Source organism: Cydia strobilella, chromosome Z, assembly GCF_947568885.1.
Source record: "Cydia strobilella chromosome Z, ilCydStro3.1, whole genome shotgun sequence".
NCBI lineage: Eukaryota > Metazoa > Arthropoda > Insecta > Lepidoptera > Tortricidae > Cydia > Cydia strobilella.
In genome coordinates, this window is record NC_086068.1 from 58,621,203 (window position 1) to 58,644,508 (window position 23,306).

General features: G+C 36.9%; 2 protein-coding genes across 3 annotated transcripts in view; one reads left to right on the forward strand and one right to left on the reverse strand.

Moving 5' to 3' along the window:
• The window catches only part of LOC134753793 (adenylate kinase 8-like), a 35,090-nt gene that overhangs the window by 3,712 nt on the left and 8,072 nt on the right, over positions 1-23,306 (reverse strand). Inside the window, exon 8 of the mRNA XM_063689734.1 lies at positions 17,656-17,747. Within this exon, the coding sequence (XP_063545804.1) occupies positions 17,656-17,747 (92 nt within the window). The remainder of the gene's footprint in view (positions 1-17,655; positions 17,748-23,306) is intronic.
• LOC134755162 (uncharacterized) lies at positions 1,029-12,933 on the forward strand. 2 transcript variants are annotated; one of them, XM_063691664.1, is made up of 6 exons: positions 1,186-3,897; positions 4,333-4,451; positions 5,091-5,231; positions 6,036-6,749; positions 7,237-7,396; positions 8,736-12,933. In XM_063691664.1, the coding sequence occupies exons 1-6, from the start codon at positions 3,834-3,836 to the stop codon at positions 9,242-9,244; spliced, it is 1,707 nt and encodes a 568-aa protein (XP_063547734.1). In that variant the 5' UTR covers positions 1,186-3,833; the 3' UTR covers positions 9,245-12,933. The 2 variants fall into 2 exon arrangements, 1 of the variants encoding a protein (XP_063547734.1); XR_010129010.1 differs by lacking the exons at positions 4,333-4,451; positions 6,036-6,749; positions 7,237-7,396; positions 8,736-12,933 and having other exon boundaries at positions 1,029-3,897; positions 5,091-6,003.

Below are 23,306 nucleotides of genomic sequence, written 5' to 3' on the forward strand. Positions count from 1 at the left end.
TGGGGGTTGACAGTGTTCACAACCACATTGATTTAAACCTTGTAATGTTAGCAACTTTGAGGACCTTTGTCAAAATAACAAAGAATAACTCTGCGAAATTTTCACAGTTAAGTTTTGTGCTATTCGCAATGTTGGCCGCCACATTGTTTTTTACTTTGTGACATTGCCAATTTTAAGCGCCTTTGTCAAAATAACAAAATAGAACTCTGCGGAATCTACACGGATAAAGTTTGAGGGTTGACAGTGTTCACAACCACATTGATTTAAACCTTGTAATGTTAGCAACTTTGAGGACCCTTGTCAAAATAACAAAGAATAACTCTGTGAAATCTTCACAGTTAAGTTTTGTGCGGTTCGCAATGTTGGCCGCGACATTGTTTTTTACTTTGAGACATTAGCAACTTCAAGAGCCTTTGCCAAAATAACAAAATAGAACTCTGCTGAATCTACACGGCTAAAGTTTGGGGGTTGACAGTGTTCACAACCACATTGATTTAAACCTTGTAATGTTAGCAACTTTGAGGACCTTTGTCAAAATAACAAAGAATAACTCTGCGAAATTTTCACAGTTAAGTTTTGTGCGGTTCGCAATGTTGGCCGCCACATTGTTTTTTACTTTGTGACATTACCAATTTTAAGCGCCTTTGTCAAAATAACAAAATAGAACTCTGCGGAATCTACACGGATAAAGTTTGAGGGTTGACAGTGTTCACAACCACATTGATTTAAACCTTGTAATGTTAGCAACTTTGAGGACCCTTGTCAAAATAACAAAGAATAACTCTGTGAAATCTTCACAGTTAAGTTTTGTGCGGTTCGCAATGTTGGCCGCGACATTGTTTTTTACTTTGAGACATTAGCAACTTCAAGAGCCTTTGCCAAAATAACAAAATAGAACTCTGCTGAATCTACACGGCTAAAGTTTGGGGGTTGACAGTGTTCACAACCACATTGATTTAAACCTTGTAATGTTAGCAACTTTGAGGACCTTTGTCAAAATAACAAAGAATAACTCTGCGAAATTTTCACAGTTAAGTTTTGTGCGGTTCGCAATGTTGGCCGCCACATTGTTTTTTACTTTGTGACATTACCAATTTTAAGCGCCTTTGTCAAAATAACAAAATAGAACTCTGCGGAATCTACACGGATAAAGTTTGAGGGTTGACAGTGTTCACAACCACATTGATTTAAACCTTGTAATGTTAGCAACTTTGAGGACCTTTGTCAAAATAACAAAGAATAACTCTGCGAAATCTTCACAGTTAAGTTTTGTGCGGTTCGCAATGTTGGCCGCCACATTGTTTTTTACTTTGTGATATTAGCAACTTCAAGAGCTTTTGTCAAAATAACAAAATAGAACTCTGCGGAATCTACACGGCTAAAGTTTGGAGGTTGACAGTGTTCACAACCACATTGATTAATACCTTGTGATTTTAGCAACTTTGAGAGAGCCTTTGTCAAAATCACAAAAGAGAACTCTTAACTACAAATTTTAAGTTGATTTACAATGTTTGCAGGTGTTACAAGGGTAAATAATCCAATAATAGGTTTTTGTTTTAACCTTTTCACCGCCAAAGACGGAAAATCACGTCAGCGGAAAGTCGTACCACTGACGCCACGACATTTGCTCCTATTAGAAAACCATACATTTGGTTTATTGCTTGGCGTCTGGTCTGAGTCACGTCGAATTACTTCGCTGCTTGGCGTTGAAACGGTTAAGACATATTAAATATACTAGCTGTTGCCCGCGACTTCGTACGCGTGGATTTGTATGTTGGTGGTTATATATTTTAAATGAGCATAGAACATTATGCAGCAAAAGATATCAGTAGGGACGGTAAATCATTTGTTAATAATTATACAGCGCATGAAATTTGTCTTTCACAAAGTACAAAGTTTCAAGCCCCTAGCTGAAAAAAATTGTTCGCGATATAAACCCTCTCAACACTCAGATTTTCAAGTCCACTATTTAAAAAAAATGTTCGCTCCCACTGCAAACTTTATTAATACAAACTTTTCAAACACGGTGCAATCAGTTTTCGTCTATTTTAATATAATGCCCTTTTACCAAGTTTCATGTTCCTAGCTAAAACGAAAACTTGTACTACATATAAACTTATATACATCCCCTTTTTAACACCCTTAAGGGTAGAATTATTAAGAACGTTGAAATAACCTTTTTTGTAATATTATACAATGCCTTTCTGAGAAATTTCAATAAGCATTTGTAATGAATTCAAACTTTCAACCCCTTTTTAACTCTTTTAAGGGATGAATATTTAAAAACGCTTAAATTACTTTTCTTGTATTCTAATAATATGCCTTCATACAAAGACTTCTTAGTCCTGTACTCAAAAAAAGGTTTGATCTCCATACAAACTATCAAATAGGGCTTACAAGTTACAAGGGAAGCTTACAAGTTTCCACACATTTTTTTTTTTCGTGGTTGGGTAGATAATGTGTTTGTGTTCCAAAAATTGGTAATTTCTAGAAAAAGGCTTCGTTTTTGGGACATGGTGTTGTATAACTTTTTAATGTGGAATTTAACAAGCTTTCGTTTCGCTATACACAGTATTCACATTAAACCCAGATATTCCGAGAAAAAAAGAAAAACCAAAAAAGACTTATACTTTTCAAGATGGCGTTTGATCCCCGTGGACCCGAAGCTCCAATTTTATGACACGCAAACAGGGATCCCTGAAATTGTAGGTGTCAAATTTCATTACTGTCACTATTATTTAAACCCCATTTAAGACCTAAAATCTGTTTTTGTAGTCACATTTTTAAGTTTTACACATTTTTCCTCCACTTATTTTAGTAAATTTGTATTGCATAGCACTCGTGTACTAATTATGGATCTACTGATGTCTATTTGATTGAAATCCACTCAATAGTTTAGGCGCTAGAAGTAAAAATATGATTTACTATTCGGCGGCTATTCAAGGCGGCTGTATTAATTTTGTCTGAGTCGTAGCACGGTACGCTTATCACCATGCCTGTCACGTTCTAACAAGTATGTGAGTGCGAAAGTGACGGACTTAGTGATAGGGGAAACCATGCTGCGCGGGCTCTAGATTTAGCGACAGCGTCAGTGACAACGTCATGCTCGCGGCCCGCCAGCGCCGCGCTCACAACCCGCCCGCACCGATCTCTCTAGATAAGCAATTATTACCTAAAATAGTTTTTAATCTAACTGCTCTTTGAATCTGTCAAATGCTCACACATAATAAATTATAACCTTCTGTACGTACTACGTGCTGCCCGCACAGCATGGTTTCCCCTATCACTAAGTCCGTCACTTTCGCACTCACATACTTGTTAGAACGTGACAGGCATGGTGATAAGCGTACCGTGCTATGACTCCACTCTCCAGGTTTGCAGTTTTTTATAAGGAACAACGTACTTAATTATTATTATTTGTACTTAGTACCTACTTACTAATGCCTTTACCCTAAAAACGGAATTCTAAGAAAGGTATTTGATTGCTCAAGTCGCAATGTTAGAATTGCGGAATTTACAAGGGAAAAATTTCTCAAGTTAATAATTTCACAACTTTTACATTGCGAAATAATATAAGCATTGCTAGAAACACAATGTTAACTTTGTTAAAATAGTGATGTTGACTAGTCCTTTGCAAAATTGACAAAAGAATCGTTCATTTCGCTGGCAACATTCGTACGGTTAGGATGCGTGACAAATCGCTAACAACGGAACGTATTTATTTAGTGATTATTATTGTCTTTTCAAACAACGAACCGTTCACGTTGTTAAAAATATAAGGAAATAGTTTCTTTAAAGTTAAGACAGTTATAGGTAAATAGTAAATATAAAGGATGGACGACTTAAGTGTGTTTCTGTTCAACTGTGATTTGATACACCTTTTTGGATCGCTAAACGGTAAGTTATAATTTGTATTTACATAGTTCTAACTAGTTACTATTGTAGTTAATGTAATGTGACTGTCGTTGCTAATCGATATTTGTTTCATCCTAATAAACTATTCGAAGTCGAAGATTTCTTAAATCGAATTTAAAACAATTATTTTTAGGTTATTTTTGAATTGCAATGTTGGACCATTTTTTTTTACACGACTGCCCAAATAAAGCAATGTATTGTTGTAGACATTATAGCTCCATCGAAATGGCCATTTACTTCTTATTTTTCTTGAAATCATGGAAAATACACGTTGCAATGAAATTATGGCACTTTGAAGCCCCATGGACAAATATATCTGCAAAAATATTGCCGGCATTGTTACCGCCATGACAGTGCAGTGTAGTGGGTTAAATTTATGCAATATGCAGTACTTATTATTTATCTCTATGCTTATAGATCAGGGCGCGGATCTCGATTTTTTATTGAACGCAAACGACCATGAGTTGTCGTTATTGGTCCCGGCAGCAGTTCAAAAAGGGAAACTGCGTATGGCGTTAGACCGTGAGAGAGAACGCGTGAGCAGTTTCATTTTTTCGTATACCTACTTGATTCAAAATTTAGATGTTTTCATTACTTTGAATCAATTTTTAACCGACTTCAAAAAAGGAGGAGGTTATCAATTCGACCGTTTTTTTTTTTGTATGTATGTTACGTCATAACTCCGTCATTGGTGAACCGATTTGGAAAATTGTTTTTTTTGTTTGAATGTGTATAGTCCCAAGTTGGTCCCGTTTTTGTCAAAACCCAGTTTTGATGATGGGATCCATGAGGAATCCAGGGAAAAATTCTTGAATCTTATAGGCATACATATAGCGATTTTTGTATTTTCATTAATGAATCTAGTATTCACGTTCAGAAAAACTGACATTTAATGAAGTGGAACTGCTGATGATGATCAAAACGAAACTCTTTAACGATGCATAGTTCACTTTGACGATTTGTCCTCTTCGTTATGTTTACTAAGCCAGTAAGATTTATAAAGAATTTTTTATCAAGGTTAAGTCTGATGATGGAGATACAGCGACTTTTGTATTTTCATCAATAAACTAAGCATTAACAATTAAATAGTGCCATTTGATAAATAAATAAAAATAAATAAAATAATGTGAATGGGCATTATGGTTAAATTAATCACTCCTAATTTTATTTTATAGAGAGGAGTTACAAAAGATCCGAGGGATGTAGATGTACAGCAAGTTATAGCTCCAATTAAAAAGCAAGACTCCTTTGTGATTCCATCAAGTAGCCAAAAATCTAGTACATCCTCTGTTGTTACAACATCAACTGAATTATTGGTAATTATAATAATATTTATCTTTACTCTGTATTTAAGGTGGATCATGTTTTTGTTATGCAGAGGGAGTCAACTGTCTGTTCAATCCCCGGTCAGGGCAAATATTTGTGTGATAAACACGAGTATTTGTTCCTGAGTCTTAGGTGTTTTCTATGTATTAAACTATATAAGTATTTATATCGTCACTAGTACCCATATTACAAGTAGGCCAGGAAATAAATACATTTCACAGAATAATTATATTAAGGTACATTATTATTTTGGGTCAAATTATTTCAACTTATTTTAATACGAATTACTCCGACTAATTTATAATACATTTAATTATAATCATATATTTTTAGGGTTCCGTACCCAAAGGGTAAAAACGGGACCCTATTACTAAGACTCCGCTGTCCGTCTGTCTGTCTGTCACTAGGCTGTATCTCATGAACCGTGATAGCCAGACAGTTGTCATTTTCACAGATGATGTATTTCTGTTGCCGCTATAACAACAAATACTATAAAGTACGGAACCCTCGGTGCTCGAGTCCGACTCGCAATTGGCCGGTTTTTTACTATCCAAAAGATTAAAAGTGTAAGCTATTTCTATCATATGTAGTCAATATGAATGTTTTGTTTTTAAGTCTAAAATAAATAAATAACGTTTAGTTTGGGACTAGGTTGATTTTCTGAATAAGATTGTCTCCAAATATTTATTTTATGTATTTATTTTATGTAAATATTATGATTGTGCCCAAATAGTAAATACCCACATGACGTGACTTCTAGTTCTTTAGTAACTTAGTGCTTACTTGATTTTCAGGAATGGGACATCAATTGTGACGATTTACAGTTTATAGATGCAAGCAAACTCATAGGGGCTATAACTGGCGGAAATCTTAAACAAATTTTAGAGACATCCAGTATTGGGAAACCTCTAATCAATAAAAAGGTATTATCGTCTAGTGACCGAAAGATACTGACGGCCCTTATTGTTGAGGCTGAGGTGCGGAAATTGAAAGAAAACACTGACCCAATACGAAAAGAAACCTGGGATACGTGGACATCAGAAATTATAAAGCTTTTCCCAGGTGAAACAAAGGGGGTATATTATAATCCTTTTCGTCTTGTTGATGGAAAAGCTATCCAGGCCAGTGGCCTGATAGTGAACCGATTAATAACAGTACGCAGAAAATTAAATGCAGAAATCCGCAGCCGCAGCAGAAGTCGTAACAGCAGTAATAGCGACAAGAGCAGCGACAGCAGCGGAGACCAAAACAAGAGAAAAAAATCTGCTGTCAAATCTTCTAATGCACGGGTTAGACCTTTTCCTGACACCTTTCAAACAATAAGTACCAATCAAGACTCTGAAAAAGATACCGTGCAGTGGTTGAAGCACTCTTCTTCACCGAGAGAATTGGTAGAAACAAAATGGAACAGTTGTCTACATGAACGCATGGCTGCACTGCAAGAAGGCGACCATGTTAGTTATTTGAGCATCTTCCCAGCACTGCAATGTCCTTGGGGCTATGAATTGGTGAGTCAATGATAATACTAATCAATCAAGTGTCTTCATGCCAGACTTCATGACATCACCAGGCAGAAGTCATCAATTTGTGTTAAGTTATTTTTATACCCAACTGCAGAAAGGAGGTTAAGTTTTTCAAGCGTATGTATGTATGTATCTTTAATTATTTGGCACGCTCTACTGCCTAAACCATTTAGCGGAGTTTAACATATGAGGTGTCATTACATTTGTCTCAGTTTTGCGAGTAAATCCATACTAATATTATAAATGCGAAAGTGTGTCTATCTGTGGCGGGTGGAGTCGCGGGCTAGTAGATTATATTATTATTATGCAGTCGGGTTATTGATTTTCATTTTAAATACTCATATATACACTAGCAACATTTCTCGTTGTATGATTATGAATGATGATTGATGACTAGCAACATTTTTGATTTTGTGAAAGAGCTTTTAAGCTCTAATTGAATAACAAATGTTTGATTTCTGTTTATTTTCAGCTGGCCAGTGACTTTGACAAAATATACCCTGAAATAGAAGGAAAGTTCGAAGAAAATTTCCCGGTAGTGAAAGGTCGCCTGCTATCATTACTAGATGAGAAGGCTCAACAGCTAACACGACCTGACACTTCTATTCAAACTGTTTTGGATCTTGCAACTTGTAAGTTATATTATCGTTTTTTTGTCAAATAGTGTCTTTATTGCCTCTATATGTAAATACAGTATGTACAGTGAGCTTCGAAATTGCATACACTGTACATACTAGGGTGGCTCTAAAAAACCTTTTGTTTTATTTTGTTACACTCATTTTGCTGAAAAAATATTCCCAATTTTGTAACTTTAACTACAAGAGGATGCGTATTTATTATTTAGATTTTTATTTATGTATCTGTTTACACACCATTTGAATATTTGATTTATAAGTTTTGAAGTAAAAAAAAAAAACAATTTCATTTCTATTTTTTGTAATTTTTCAAAAGGTAGATTTTTTTAAATTCACCTAAAAATTCATAAAAATTTGAAATAAAAATGTTTTTTTACTTAATAACTTATAAATCACATTTTCAAATTATGGGAATAAAAATTGTAGTTGAGATAAAGTTGTGATTGATCAACAAAATAAGGGGGTAGAGCTTGAATTTTTCCCATACACACGTGAACCACCCTGGTACATACGTTTTATTTGTTCAGCCATATAGATTATATAGAAGTAAGTACCTAAGCATAACGTTCAAGTTCTTGCAAGGGGCTCGAGTTTGTTAATATTCTTACTCCCGGAGTAACACAGAATCACACTTGCGAAGAAAAAACTAAATTTTATGCGAAAAAATTCTTAAATACGGTGACATTTCAAACATTCGTCCGCCATATTGTGATTTTTTGCCAAGTTAGGCATCTAAGGCACATACCCATCCGGCATTCAGCCACGATTGAAAATTGAGTAAGAATATTATTTTGAACAGCTATTAAATTAATTAACCGAAATATCTAATTATAAACGTCAGTATTTTAAAAGTAAAACTCATGTATACCTACTTGGTTCATATTAAGTAGTAATAGTAGTAGTTATGACATAATAAAAAAAAAGCTGTAACTCCCTAGAGAGTTACACCTTTTTTTCACAATCCATAACTCCTGCGGGAACAATATAGGCCTTTGTCCTTTAGTACACCTGCATGATATTAGATCTTTTTCGAGCAAGTGTGATGAAAATAACATATTATATACAGGGTAGATTTTTTTAACGACACCTGTAGGCCGAGCACATGATTGACGCGACAGTATCTCGCCGCGAGATAGACTACCCGTCTTTTACTAACTGTATGAATTTAAAGGCGACGGGTAGTCTATGTCGCGGCGAGATACTCTCGCGCCAATCATGTGCTAGCCCGGCTGGAAGTGAAGTAGGTACTATAGATAGAGGAGATGACGAATTTTACTCAATAGAAACTTTACCTTAAGTAACCGTTAACCATACTAAGTATTAATTATTTTTGCAGCGGGGGAGGAACAAGCGAATGTTGCGACTTTTCTGGCAGTTCCCCTGTTGCTGAAACAAATGCACACTGTTCCCGTGAAAGGAGTCAGAAAACCCTGGAACCCGTCTAGATTAGAAGTAAGCAACGCGTTTTTAAGCTTGGTGCCATCTACATCGGACCTTCAAAGCCACTTCAGTGAACGGAAGGCCACATTGCAGGAAAAAAAATTGCCTGTTCTTCCATATTTGGTTGCTGTTGGGGCTTGCTGGCAGGATGTTACGCAGTATGATTTAATAATCTCTGAAGACATCAGGTACACGTTTCCCAGCATTTGTAAAGCTGTTTCAAATACTTTTAAGATTCTATGGGCATTAGACTTACCATATTCAAAAGATTGTGCCCCAGTCTGGATGTTTATCCAAAGAAGTATATATGTAATGAAGAGCAAGTTTGACACTGAAGGCACTCCTATGCTAGATTTGCTTGCTTCTGTTTCTAACAGGCACGATGGTGCTGTGTGCAATATGTAAAAGGTCTTTTGTCCAAATGAAGCAATTTAAAACCCATTTTACATTTTATCATCCAGGTAAATGTTATATTTGTCCAAACATGGATTGTGGGAGAACTTATCAACTCTACAATTCATTTAGGCGTCATTATTTGAAAGAACATTCAGATTCTTCTATGTTACAACAGGCTTCAAGTGTACAGGATTTTGCTATTGGACAAGAGACCTCTCCCGTGAATAATGATCCATTACATAATGTGTGTAGCGCAACCGAGTTTCAAATTAAAGAAAATAATAGTACTATACAGAGTGATAGCAAACACAACACACCGCCGCTAAGCGACAGTTTAGGTCAACTTTTCTCATCCCTGTATAGTAATCCCCATTTGCCGAACAATGTGCTAGATACAGTTTATAGCGGTATTCACAACATGTTCACTATGTCAATCAGACCTCTGTTACCAGTAACTTCTAGCTCTGCCGTAGCAAAACTGACAACCGATCTAGAGATGTTTAGTTCAACTTATAAACGACATCAGTTCTTTGAAAGTAAGGGTACTTTAGTTAATCCTGAGCCTTATACTGTAGGGCGACGATTTGATTACGTAAAAAAAAAAGGTAAAACTTATTACCAAGCAGTAGAGTGCATAGCCCATAAAATACCTATTAGAGATGTGTTGCACAAATTTTTTTCGTTGCCTAACATACTTCATGAGACCATCGATGCTATGAAAAAACTGATGGCTCATGACACGTCAAACAGTATAGAGCATTATATGCATGGTTCATTTTGGAGACAGAAAAATCATGGAGATAAGATAGTCATGCCCATATTTTTGCAAATTGACGATTTCGAGACTTTGAACCCTTTGGGTAGTCATAGTGGTGTGCACAAACTAGGAGCCGCATACATTTCTCTTCCTTGCCTGCCGTACTATTGTGCCTCTCTGTTAGGTAACATATTTTTAGTCTTACTCTATCATTCCACTGACAGAGTGGAATTTGGGAATCGTATAATATTTCAGCCCCTGATTGACCAGTTTAATGATTTATTTAAGCATGGAATAGTTTTTGATTTGCCAGATTTCAAGGGCACAATTTACTTTGAGTTGTCATTAATTTTAGGAGATAATTTAGGCTTGCATAGTGTTTTAGGATTTGTTGAGAGTTTTTCAAGCAATTTTCCTTGCAGAACATGCAAAGTAGAGAAAAAAGTCATGGCTAATCAGGTTTATGAAGATGAATCTCTCTTAAGGACCGAGTCAAATTACCAGGATGATTTAAAAACGAATAATTCATCTCTGACAGGCGTCAAAGAAAAATGTATATGGCTCGACATAGAAAATTTTAATTTATTTTCGCAAATGGGTTTTGATGTAATGCATGACATGCACGAAGGCTGTGCCAAATACGTCATGTGCTCTTTACTTGTGGTTTTTGTAGACAAAATGAAATATCTTACAATTGATATTGTTAATAACAAAATTTCCTCATTTCAATACGGTCCCGATAAAAAAGATAAGCCCGTCACGCTGGCCATGTCCAATTTACGAAAAGGCAATATACGTTTAAATGCTGCCGAAATGAGCACATTTTGCAAGTATTTTGGTGTAATGTTTGGTGATTTCATTCCAAGACATAATAAATATTGGCAACTGTATATTCAATTAATGACTGTTTTAGATTTTATTATGTCACCCCGTTTTGTATCTGAGCAAATAGACTATTTTAAGTATATGATCGCTGACTTTTGCGAAATGTACATCACACTGTTTAACCAAAGTCTTAAGCCTAAATTTCACAATTTACTGCACTATCATTCGGCAATGTTACGTTTTGGTCCCTTGAGATTTCTGTCTTCAATGCGCTACGAAGCTAAACATCGCTTCAACAAGTTAGCTGCAAAATCAACAAATAACCGAATTAACATGACACTGACAGTAGCTCGAAAGCATCAGTTGATGTTAAATGACATATTCTTGAAAGAAACTATTCGTTCGCCTCTTTCGTTTGGGGGCCAAGCAGAAGTACCAGTTAGTGAATGTAAACAGATTTTAGATCAAATGCAATGGTCAGATATTACAAAATTATATAAAGTGAGTTGGGCGGCAAAGTGTTCCGAGCGCTACCAAGTAAATTCTGTAATAGTTACTGCTATTAATGAAGAAAACATTTATTTTTCCAAAATTGATGACATATATGTTGATGGAGTGTCTAAGATTAGTTTCAAGGCTAAGCCTTTACAAACAATTGGTTTTGATAATCATTACCATGCTTATAATGTACTGGACTCATTACAATCATCACACATATACATTGATCAAGACACCATGCAGTATCCGTTTTTGTGCAACTGTGTAGTCATTGGGCATAACATTAATCTTCCTGAGTATCATATCGTACTCAGTAAACCGATTTAATTAACCCAACTAGAGTAAGATTTAATAATTTGTAGTAATAGTAAGTATGATTACAATTACTTATGCAGGTATAATGCATACCCTAACTCAGTTTAGTAAATTAAGTTCAAAAGGGCCGTGGAACATTACAGTGTTAACAATTCCTATTTTAAACATATTTTTGTTCGTATTTTATTTTACAGGAAGTAATCAAATGTTATATTACGGTAAATATGTAATGATTATTGATGGGAATAGCCCTCATTATGAAAACAGTTTTGTTCATGCAGTGATAATATGCTAATAACCCAAAAAAAAATAAAAAATCTGCGGATATAATTCGTGGTTTGGAAAATCCCCCCCCCTACACCCTCGAGGACTTTTAGTATGTTTATCTGGACACCACAAGGTATAAATAACTATACCAATTTTCAAAACAACACGAATTATTTCTGCTGATTGATATTTTCGGCTTAATTTGACGTGGCTATAAGTTTAGTTTCTATTTAAACGATATGTAACTACAGTTGTGGCCCTAAGCGCCACTTGCACCATCCTACTAACTAATGAGGGGTTAACCGGTTAACCCCTCATTAGTTAGTAGGATGGTGCAAGTGGCGCTAGATTGTTGTGTTAGGAAACACCTTGCATGTAAGTAGTGACCTGATGTATGAATAGCGTTGTCACTATAATATTGACAGTAAGGTACAGAACTGCACGGGGTGGGTCACGTTATACTGTTGTTGGTTATTACCAGTACTTAGGTTAGGTTAGGTTAGGTTAACAGCAGGTAGATATATCGTCGGGTGATAAGCAAAAGTCACTAAGTACCACCACAAGTTCATAGCCATAGTGAACCGTAATATTATGCGAATAAGGTTGATTTTTGTTTAATTATTTTTCAGTAGTTAGTGAGTTTTGCTTGTTACCTGACGGTATGCTAATTATTATTATTTGTTCACATTTAGCGGGTTCGATTCCCGGATCAGCCAGGCGATTTTTCTTAATTATTTGCAATTCGTATTGTTTTGAAATAAAAATGAAAGGAAGCTATTTTTACTTCTACTCGTCAAATATATGGTCATACTTCTAATCCATTCGCATCCATTTAACTTTGAAATAGTAGGTACAGTCAGCTTCAAATAGCCAGCCAAAGTCGCCAAATATGTCGCAACACACCTTTCTTGCCATGGGAATAAGGTTGTGTTTCGATATATTTGGCGAGTTGTCACCAAATATTTGACGAGTGGAAGTAAAAATAGCTTCATTTCTATATTTATTTAAAAACAATACGAACTACATTCAAAGAATTTGAAAAAAGTCGCCTGGCTGATCCGGGAATCGAACCCGCTTTTTTAGTACTTCTAAAGCGGGTTCGATTCCCGGATCCCGCTGACGGTACTTCTGTATAGTGGCTAGAGGGTAAATAGTATTTAAATAGGTATTTTAGTGTTGAATAATAATCACTTTTATATTCGACTCCGTATATTAAAATAACCAGTTAACTGTACAATGGTTCAGGCGGGACTGGCGTCCCGTTGATCCGTTCCTACGGATATGGGTTTTGGCTAATCAGATCAAATCGCGGTGCACGCGCGCTTGAATATGAGCTGACATAGCTTAACTGTTACTATACCGCTAAATGTGAAAAACAAAAAAAACCTTTCAATTTTACTGTACCGATCGAAAGGCTCAATCAAAGGGTTCTTCAAAATAACATAGCATCTTAAATAAATGTATGTAATTAAGCCTTCCGATCGGTACAGTAAATTGCAGGTCTTTCTTTCATTTAGCGGGTTCAATTCCCATTTTCGAAACACCGAGTGTTTGTTTTTGATTTACATATTAGTAAATAGTTGATTTTTCACTGGAAACTTTTAGTTTCCCATTATTATCTACATTATTTGTATTTTAGTGGGCAACATTTTTTTCTATTCTTACGGACCTGCAAACGTTTTTTAATAATAAAAGTTAGTTTTATAAATATTGTTGTATTTTTTCAGGTAGCTATTGTCGTTCGCGACTTTTGGCATTGCTAGTTCTGCAATGTTGAACGTAAACATTGCTATCCCCGCGATATTCCACTGCGGAGCTAGCAACGTCAGCATTGCTATCCCCGCAATATTCCACTGCGGAGCTAGCAACGTCTGAATTGCTATCCCCGCAATATTCCACTGCGGAGCTAGCAACGTCAGCATTGCTATCCCCGCAATATTCCACTGCGGAGCTAGCAACGTCAGCATTGCTATCCCCGCAATATTCCACTGCGGAGCTAGCAACGTTAGCATTGCTATCCCCGCAAAATTCCTCTGCGGAGCTAGCAACGTCAGCATTGCTATCCCCGCAATATTCCTCTGTGGAGCTAGCAATGTCAGCATTGCTATCCCCGCAATATTCCTCTGCGGAGCTAGCAACGTCAGCATTGCTATCCCCGCAATATTCCTCTGCGGAGCTAGCAATGTCAGCATTGCTATCCCCGCAATATTCCTCTGCGGAGCTAGCAATGTCAGCATTGCTATCCCCGCAATATTCCACTGCGGAACTAGCAACGTCAGCATTGCTATCCCCGAAATATTCCTCTGCGGAGCTAGCAACGTCAGCATTGCTATCCCCGCAATATTCCACTGCGGAACTAGCAACGTCAGCATTGCTATCCCCGCAATATTCCACTGCGGAGCTAGCAAAGTCAGTATTGCTATCCCCGCAATATTCCACTGCGGAGCTAGCAACGTCAGCATTGCTATCCCCGCAATATTCCTCTGCGGAGCTATCAACGTCAGCATTGCTATCCCCGCAATATTTCACTGCGGAACTAGCAACGTCAACATTGCTGTCCCCGCAATATTCTACTGCGGAACTAGCAGCGTCAGAATTGCTATCCCCGCAACATTCCACTGCGGAGTTAGCAACGTCAGTATTGCTATCCCCGCAATATTCCACTGCGGAGTTAGCAACGTCAGCATTGCTATCCCCGCAATATTCCACTGCGGAACTAGCAACGTCAACATTGCTGTCCCCGCAATATTCTACTGCGGAACTAGCAGCGTCAGAATTGCTATCCCCGCAATATTCCACTGCGGAGCTAGCAAAGTCAGTATTGCTATCCCCGCAATATTCCACTGCGGAGTTAGCAACGTCAGTATTGCTATCCCCGCAATATTCCATTGCGGAGTTAGCAACGTCAGCATTGCTATCCCCGCAATATTACACTGCGGAGCTAGCAACGTCAGCATTGCTATAACCACAATATTACACTGCGGAGCTAGCAACATTAACATTGCTATCCCCGCAATATTATTCTGCTGAGCTAACAATATCAACATTGATGACTTCTCTATTCCGTCTTTCAACTTTGCTAAAACTACGACTTCAAAGTAGTTTATATAACGAAGTTCACTTGATAAAACCACAAAATAAAAATTGCTAAAATAGCTATGTTCGGAATAGGCATCAAAGAAAAATTGTTAAAAACTAAATTTGTTAAATTAACAATGTTCATATTGCAATGTAAAGATTTGCTAAATTAGCAATGTTATAAATCACAACTTTTACTATGTATTATTGTCAACGTTATTTCACAATGTCGACATTGCTGAATATTCACAAAGTTAAAATTGCAAAATAGGAGCAGACAGAGTCAAATTGCGAGAAATGTTACGTTGTGAAATTAGCTATATGATTTTTCACAAAGTTGAAATTGCGAAATAGGAGCCGACAGAGTAAAATTGTGAAAAATTCGACTTTGTGAAATTCGCTATGTGCTTTTTCACAAAGTTAACGCTTTCGCTTTGTCATTTACGCAATTTTTTTTCGCAAAATTAAGCTTGCTGCGCCCGCAATTTGACTCTGTCGGCTCCTATTTAGCAACGTTTTTTTGTTATTTTCACAATAGTTTTCTCTGAGTGTACGGTACGGTATATCGTATCTTATCGTATCGTACATATTATAATACTTTTTTTTCTGTTTATGTTGTTTACGTCCGTCTGGCCATCGAATATACACGACATATGCTCCGTTTTTTTGCGACTGATTTTAAGACCATTATTTTCGAGCGTTCTTAACCAACTGTTGAAGTCGCTTTGCAGGTCTTCCACCGAGTCCGATATCAGAGCAACGTCATCTGCGTACAATATACTCCATGGCACAGGTTTCTAGGATTTCTTAGTAAGGTAGTCCATGGTGACATTAAACAGAAGGGGGCTTAGCGCTGAACCTTGATGAACTCCAACCGTGATTTCAAACTTGCCGCAAGTTCCTGCTGAGTTGTATAGACAACACAACACATTGTATGTAACTAGGGGCGTAGATAATAATATTGTAAACTCGTGTAAATCGCTCCGGCAAGCCGTCGCGATTTAACTATACTCTCGTTTGCAATATTAACTTACGCCCCATGTTGTACAATGTACTATATTAAGTAGGACGGTAACAGCGATCAGCAACATGTTAGGTAATAAAACTAGAAAGCCATAATCAGATACAGCTACGCATCTAGATTTTTGAGATAGATTCAAATAAGTAATTGGTGTGGGATGCTACCTGCGTAGACACACTGGCACCGTCCCACCTCCAACGGACTAATGTAAAAGCGGGCGGAGCGGCGGAAAGCGCCGAAATTTTAAAACGTAATAAATATAAGAGCCTCGGTAGAGAGTATCATTTCGTTCCATTTGGAGTTGAAACTCTAGGTCCATGGGCTCCCAGCGCGCATAAGTTGTTTGCAGAAATCGCGAAGCGTCTGGCTGACGTAACTGGTGACCGAAGAGCTGGCGGCTTTCTCGCACAACGTATCAGCATTGCGATACAGCGGGGAAATGCCGCCAGCATCCTTGGTACAATGCCTCAAGGGCCTATTTTAGATTTAAGCTAGTTATTAATTTCGTTTACGTAGTACCACTGTATATATCTTGTATGTAAATAAATTTGTGAATATGTATAATAATAATAAGTAATTACACTTTTACTTTACATAAAAACTGCATGCTTAGATACTTTTGTTATGTGGAATCGAATGCTAAAACCTAAAACGAACCAAAGACCTATAAGGGTCTCCGGCAAGCTCGGTTCTCCATACAAACGTAGTTCCGCTCTCATTTTAAAACGACTAGCTAGATTGCTCTGAAACTTTTTACTTACAATAGGATAAGGTATACATATCTAGGTCTGTAATTAGTTTATGTAGCTTCAGATACAATCATAGTAAAAAAAATACAGCGAATTTAAATTTATCATATAAAACTTGTTTTTGCTCTATTTCGTTTGTTTTATAAACTGGAGCTATATAAACTGTGTACAGACCTAGATATACCTCATGTCATTGTATGTGCAAAGTTTCATTACAATCCAACACGTAGTTTTAAAATGAGAGCGGAACTACGTTTGTACGAAAAGGTGCAATTCGGCCGAGCTTGCCGGGGACTCATAAGCTATATATAACTCTATATAAGATGAATAAAGTCTAAGGAATTCTATAAGATTCCTATAAGAGGAAAGAGAAAATAGTGCCATGCCTTGTCTTTACGAGGCATTTTTTTCATGGTCGGGTTATGGCATCATAGTAATTAAGGAGGCGATGGCGAAATACCGAAATTTATAAGAGTGAAACAGAAAAAGGATTATGCTGCCATACATTAAACTGTCAATACATGAATATGGTCTATAACTACTTGTATATATATACTACTAGCTTTTGCCCGCGACTTCGTCTGCGCGGACTTACTAACAGCAAGCATAGCGCCTGGAAAAAAATTCATAGCAATTATTCAATTTGAGCATATTTTGCACACAAATTAGCAGACACTTCATTAATTATCTTAATTCCACCCCGCTTTTTACTTTCTTAAGGGATGATTTTCGGGATAAAAACTATCCTATGTCCTTCTCAGGGACTTAACCTATCTCTATGCCAAATTTCATCTAAATCGATTCAGCGGTTTAAGCGTGAAGAGGGAACACACATACAGACAGACAGACAGACTTTCGCATTTATAATATTAGTATGGATAGTATGGATGTCTATGCTCTAAGGGCTAACCGATTGGGAGGGATCTCCATGTGTTCAAAAAGCTCGAATTCGGCCCCCGAAGCTGGAAAGCCGGTTATGATGTACCCGTAGTCAATACAATCCTGATGAACACAAGATGAATCACCAACCACACATACTTACTAAATACCTACCACAAACCTTTCAGTTCAGCCAAAGATATCCGTAATAGATGGATACAGTCTAAGGAAAAAACGTGCCTCGAAAATCACGAAAATTTTATTCTCGATCAGTGCGCCACTACCTTTGGCTTGCTCTCGTATAGAGGGAGTTGACGGTTTCATTTGTTATTTAACAATTTTAACGCATATCAGTAAAAGAACATGGGTCAAAATCATAAAAAAATAATTAATGCAAATAAAAAAAACAATTATCCATATTTAAATACATCTTATCATATTTTTATAATCTTCATTTTTAGTTTTAAAGTGTGTCGATAAATGGCAGTGAATTTACTGTGGTTACAAAATTTACCATGACAGTACCGCTCTATCCTATTATATCCTCTTTGGTTCAGCTAACTGCTAGACTAAAACCACAGAATAAGTAATAATATTATCATACAGAACGGCCACGCACCGCCCCGCCCAGACTCGAATGACCTCGCCCCGCGACACCAAATTGACGGCCGTTTGCCGGCCGCTCAGTACTATTTTTAAGCAACTTACTCACACTATGACGCATGACGCGTGTACAGACGTGCCGTTCACACATGGAAACGCAAGTGATTTTTGATGTATAGCGTGTCCGCCCTGTGGTAAAACGCTATTGATAATGCAATCCCGATTTTTTAGGGTTACGCTGCGTCTTATGGCTCTACACTATCGGCGATGATAGACGATGACTGGCGGGCACGATAGTCTAGACGGCATACTCGGCAGTCCCCGCCAGTCATCGTCTATCATCGCCAATGATCGCCTGCGACCCGTGAGTTGTCAGTTTTTTGGGCACGCATCAAAGAGGTAATCGCCGGGTGTTTGTGTTGTACCTACAGACGATCATGTGGATGCTTGCACGATGATAAACGATGATATTGATGATCATCGCCGATAGTGTAGAGGAAGCATCATCGCATCATTTATTCCTAATAACAATTTTACATTGTGTTTTGTCTTGTATAAGCATTACGTAAGCGAACAACTCGTGAGCCCACGCGCGTTCGCAACGGGACCGCCCACGTAGGACACTTCTATAGGTATCAAAGTATTGATTCACAGCGCGCCGCATCGACTAGCAAATAGTGAGTGTAAAAAAATCAAATAATGGATCCGTCCGATATTAGAAAGAAAGAAAATACATTTATTTAACGCCACAACAGATTACATATATGAAAAAAAAAACATACAGACAAAAAACATTGGACGCTAAAATAGGACCCCACTCAACATAATGCCGCCGCGGTAATCCGCGGCGCTGGTTTTCAGTGGGGACCTGACTTAAAACTATGAGTTGGTGGCGACACATACGCCAACGACACAAACAATAATTTTTAAGAAAAAAAAAACGACTTCAATGGGGGATGCCGCTGAAGAGTGATGGTGCACTCTTAGATTCCACACAATGAAATGAAATAACAGCATATTTTGCGTAATTATCCTAATCCATCTTTTGACTAATTTTGCCTAATTGCCTAATTATTATAATATTGCCTAATAATGTAGAAAAGGAGGTAAAACCACTTTTCTAGTAGCATTTCGTTTTTGTAAGGGTCGCAGTTCTAACCTAACCTAACCTAACCTACTTTTCTGATAGCATTTCGTTTCTGTAAGGGTCACATTTCTAACCTAACCTAACCCACTTTTCTAGTAGCATTTCCGGGTCCGGGTCTGGGTCCGGATCCGAGTCCGGGTCCGTGTCCGGCTGTCCGGGTCCAAGTTTGGGTCAGAGTTCGGTCCGGGTCCGGATCCGAGTTGGGATCCATGTCCAGACCCGGGTCCGGGTCCGAGTCCGGGTCCAAGTTTGGGTCTGGGTCCATAAGGAAGAGAACAAATCGCCAAACGTGAACTATGTGTCATTGAAGAGTTCCATTCTGATCATCATCAGCAGTTCCACTTAATCAAATGTCACTTTTTTAAATGTAAATGCTGGATTTGTTGATGAAAATACAAAAATCACTATATATGTATGCATTTCACATTTGAGGAGTTCCCTCGGTTCCTCATGGGTCTCATCATCAGAACTCGAGCTTGACAAAAATATGCCTTAAAAACTTAAGTTGCTTAACAAACATAAAGAAGAGGACAAATCGCCAAACGTAAACTATGCGTCATTAAAGAGTTCCATTCTGATCATCATCAGCAGTTCCACTTCATCAAATGTCACTTTTTAAAATGGAAATGCTGGATTTGTTGATAAAAATACAAAAATCACTATATGTATGCCTTTCACATTTGAGGAGTTCCCTCGATTCCTCATGGATCCCATCATCAGAACTCGAGCTTGACAAAAATGTTTCTTGAAAACCTAACTTGCTTAACAAACATAACGAAGAGGACAAATCGCCAAACGTGAACTATGCGTCATTGAAGAGTTCCGTTCTGATCATCATCAGCAGTTCCACTTCATCTAATGTCACTTTTTCAAATGTAAGTGCTTGATTTGTTGATGAAAATACTAAAATCACTATATGTAAGCCTTTAACATTTGAGGAGTTCCCTAGATTCCTCATGGATCCCATCATCAGAACTGCGTTTTGACAAAAACGGGATCAATCTGTATGTATATACTTACAATCAAAAAAAGAATTTTCAAAATAGGTCCAGAAATGACGGGGTTATGGAGTAACAAACATTAAAAAAACAAAAAAAAATAACAAAAAAACATACAACCGAATTTATAACCTCCTCCTTTTGAAATCTTGAAGTCGGTTAAAAAACACAGACAAAAAAGTAAGTAACTACCAAAAAAAAATCTATATACTAAACAACAAAAGAAATAAAATAAAAAAACTAATGAAATATAAAATGCACAATGAATTAAGTATATATAAAAAACAAAGAATGAAAGCTTACAAAAATTTACAAAAAAAAAAAAACTAAAAACTTAAAGCTAGCCACAAAACAGATATTGACAATACTAGGTGATCATTTCAGCCATCAAACAATAAAATATTAGACTAGCAAAAATGCCAACGACACCCCATCCAAGTACTGACCTGGCCCGACGTTGCTTAACTTCGGTGATCGGTCGAGAACCGGTGTATTCAACATGGTATTGCCGTTGGCGATGGTAAAGACGAATGTTTTCATCCATATATCAATTATGACGTCATTTGCAAGAAAATTTCGTTTTTTAACCGACTTCAATTTCATAGAAGGAGGAGGTTCTGTATTCGGCTGTGGCTATTTTTTTTAGTTTTTTATTATTATTCAGTAACATTGGGGAGAGATGGTTTTATTGGCAAGGTGCGTAGTTGCTGGAGGGAGAACTGGCGCTGATTGTCACAAATGAACGTAATTTTATGGAATGTCCCACGTCTCACATTAATGCTAGCGGCGAACTAATTTGACTCCATGGCATTAAAAGTAGAAAAAAGACCACAAAAAAATGATGGCCGTACCCGTCGTGCATCTAGCACTGCAACAGAGATGCGATTTATTTGAAATACTTCTATTTAATATTAGGTACAAATACAAGATGCAAAATACCTATTTTGCCTTTTAGTAAAAAGCATTTTGTATTTTATTTGAAATACTCATACTCATAATCTTTATTGCATATCACATTGTATCTTATTGTGTACAACATGACACCCTGTAGGGCACAGCAAACAGTTTATTCAAGAGGAGAACGAGGTTTTGTACAAGGTTATATAATGGGTACTTTATTAATTATAATTATTGGTCGTGAAAAAAATCATTTAATGTATAATAGGCTTTTTTAATCAGGTGTTCTGCTATTTTTTTTAAAGAATTCATTGTCGGACTTGGTGTTTTTTATTTCGTTACTAATTTTATTGAATATTTTTATTGCCATCGAGTTAGGACTTTTTGAATGTAGTTTTAGTTTCGAGGGGATAACCTGCACCAACTTATTTTCAAACCTGCTGGCGTAGCGTCGGGGTATGTCTGAATGTTTGGTATAAAATTGAGGGTATTTTTTTACAAACTTACATGTTTCCAAAATGTATATTGATGTTAAGGTAAGTATTTTTAGATCGATGAAGTGGGGCTTACTACTTTCCCGTATATATATGTATGTTAGCCAAGATTCGAACACATTTTTTTTGTAATATTAATAGGCTTTCTACATCTGTGCTATTCCCCCATAAAATGACACCATAGGTAAGCCAAATACCTTTTGAGATGTATTTTGCATTTTTAATATTCATTTCAAAATGCAAAATACTTTGTGATTAAGGTTAGCCAACATTACCAGTCAAACAAAATGAAATGAACGAATGACGCATGTATTGACGAATTTGGCTGATAGAGGCGCCTGCTAGCCATGCGCGCCATTTTTAGGGTTCCGTAGCCAAAGGGCAAAAAACGGAACCCTTATGGATTTGTCATGTCTGTCTGTCTGTCCGTCCGTCCGTATGTCACAGCTACTTTTTTCCGAAACTATAAGAACTATACTGTTGAAACTTGGTAAGTAGATGTATTTTGTGAACCGCATTAAGATTTTCACACAAAAATAGAAAATTAATATAATAAATTTTGGGATTTTTTATTTCATTAAAGCCATACGTGTGGGGTATCTATGTATAGGTCTTCAAAAATGATATTGAGGTTTCTTATATTCTTTTTTTCTAAACTGAATAATTTGCGCGAGAGACACTTCCAAAATGGTAAAATTTAAAGCAAGTAGTTTTTTTTTAATACGTCACAAATCGTAAACCGCATTTTACCTTTCACTCACGTTTCACATAAAAAATACATTGTTTAAATTGTGTAAAGTACGGAACCCTCGGTGCGCGAGTCCGACTCGCACTTGGCCGGTGTTTCTTCTTTGGTCAGAGTGCGCGCCGCGCCTTATGTCGTTCGTCTCTTTTTTCGTTAGTCGAATTTTTAGGGTTCCGTACAAAAGAGTAAAAACGGGACCGTATTACTAAGACTCCGTTGTCCGTCTGTCTGGCTGTCACCAGGCTGTATCTCACGAACCGTGATAACTAGACAGTTTAAATTTTCACAGATGATGTATTTCTGTTGCCGCTATAACAACAAATACTAAAAAGTACGGAACCCTCGGTGCGCGAGTCCAACTCGCACTTGGCCGGTTTTTTATTTTATTTATTTATTTATTTTTCGGAGAACCAACAGCTATCAATTATACAATAGTTATATAAGTAAATAACAAAAAGCCAATTATAGGTTAGGTTATTATTATTAATAATAACCAAAGAGGATATAATAAGATAGAGCGGTACTGTCATAGTAGATTTTGTAACCACAGTAAATTCACTGCCATCTATCGACACACCCTAAAATTAAAAATGAAGATTTATAAAAATACGATAAAATGTATTTAAATATAGATAAATGATTTTTTTATTTGCATTAATTATTTTTATGATTTTTCACTGATATGCGTTTAAATTGTTATATAACAACGAAACCGTCAACGCCATCTATACGACAGTAGGCCAAAGCTAGTAGCGCCCTCTGATCGAGAATCGAGACGCACGTTTTTTTCCTTAGACT

Coding starts and splice junctions, on each gene's coding strand:
- LOC134755162 (XM_063691664.1), top strand. CDS start 3,834: ATGGACGACTTAAGTGTGTTTCTGTTCAACTGTGATTTGATACACCTT. Junction 3,898..4,332: donor CCTTTTTGGATCGCTAAACG/GTAAGTTATAAT, acceptor CTATGCTTATAG/ATCAGGGCGCGGATCTCGAT. Junction 7,397..8,735: donor TGTTTTGGATCTTGCAACTT/GTAAGTTATATT, acceptor TTATTTTTGCAG/CGGGGGAGGAACAAGCGAAT.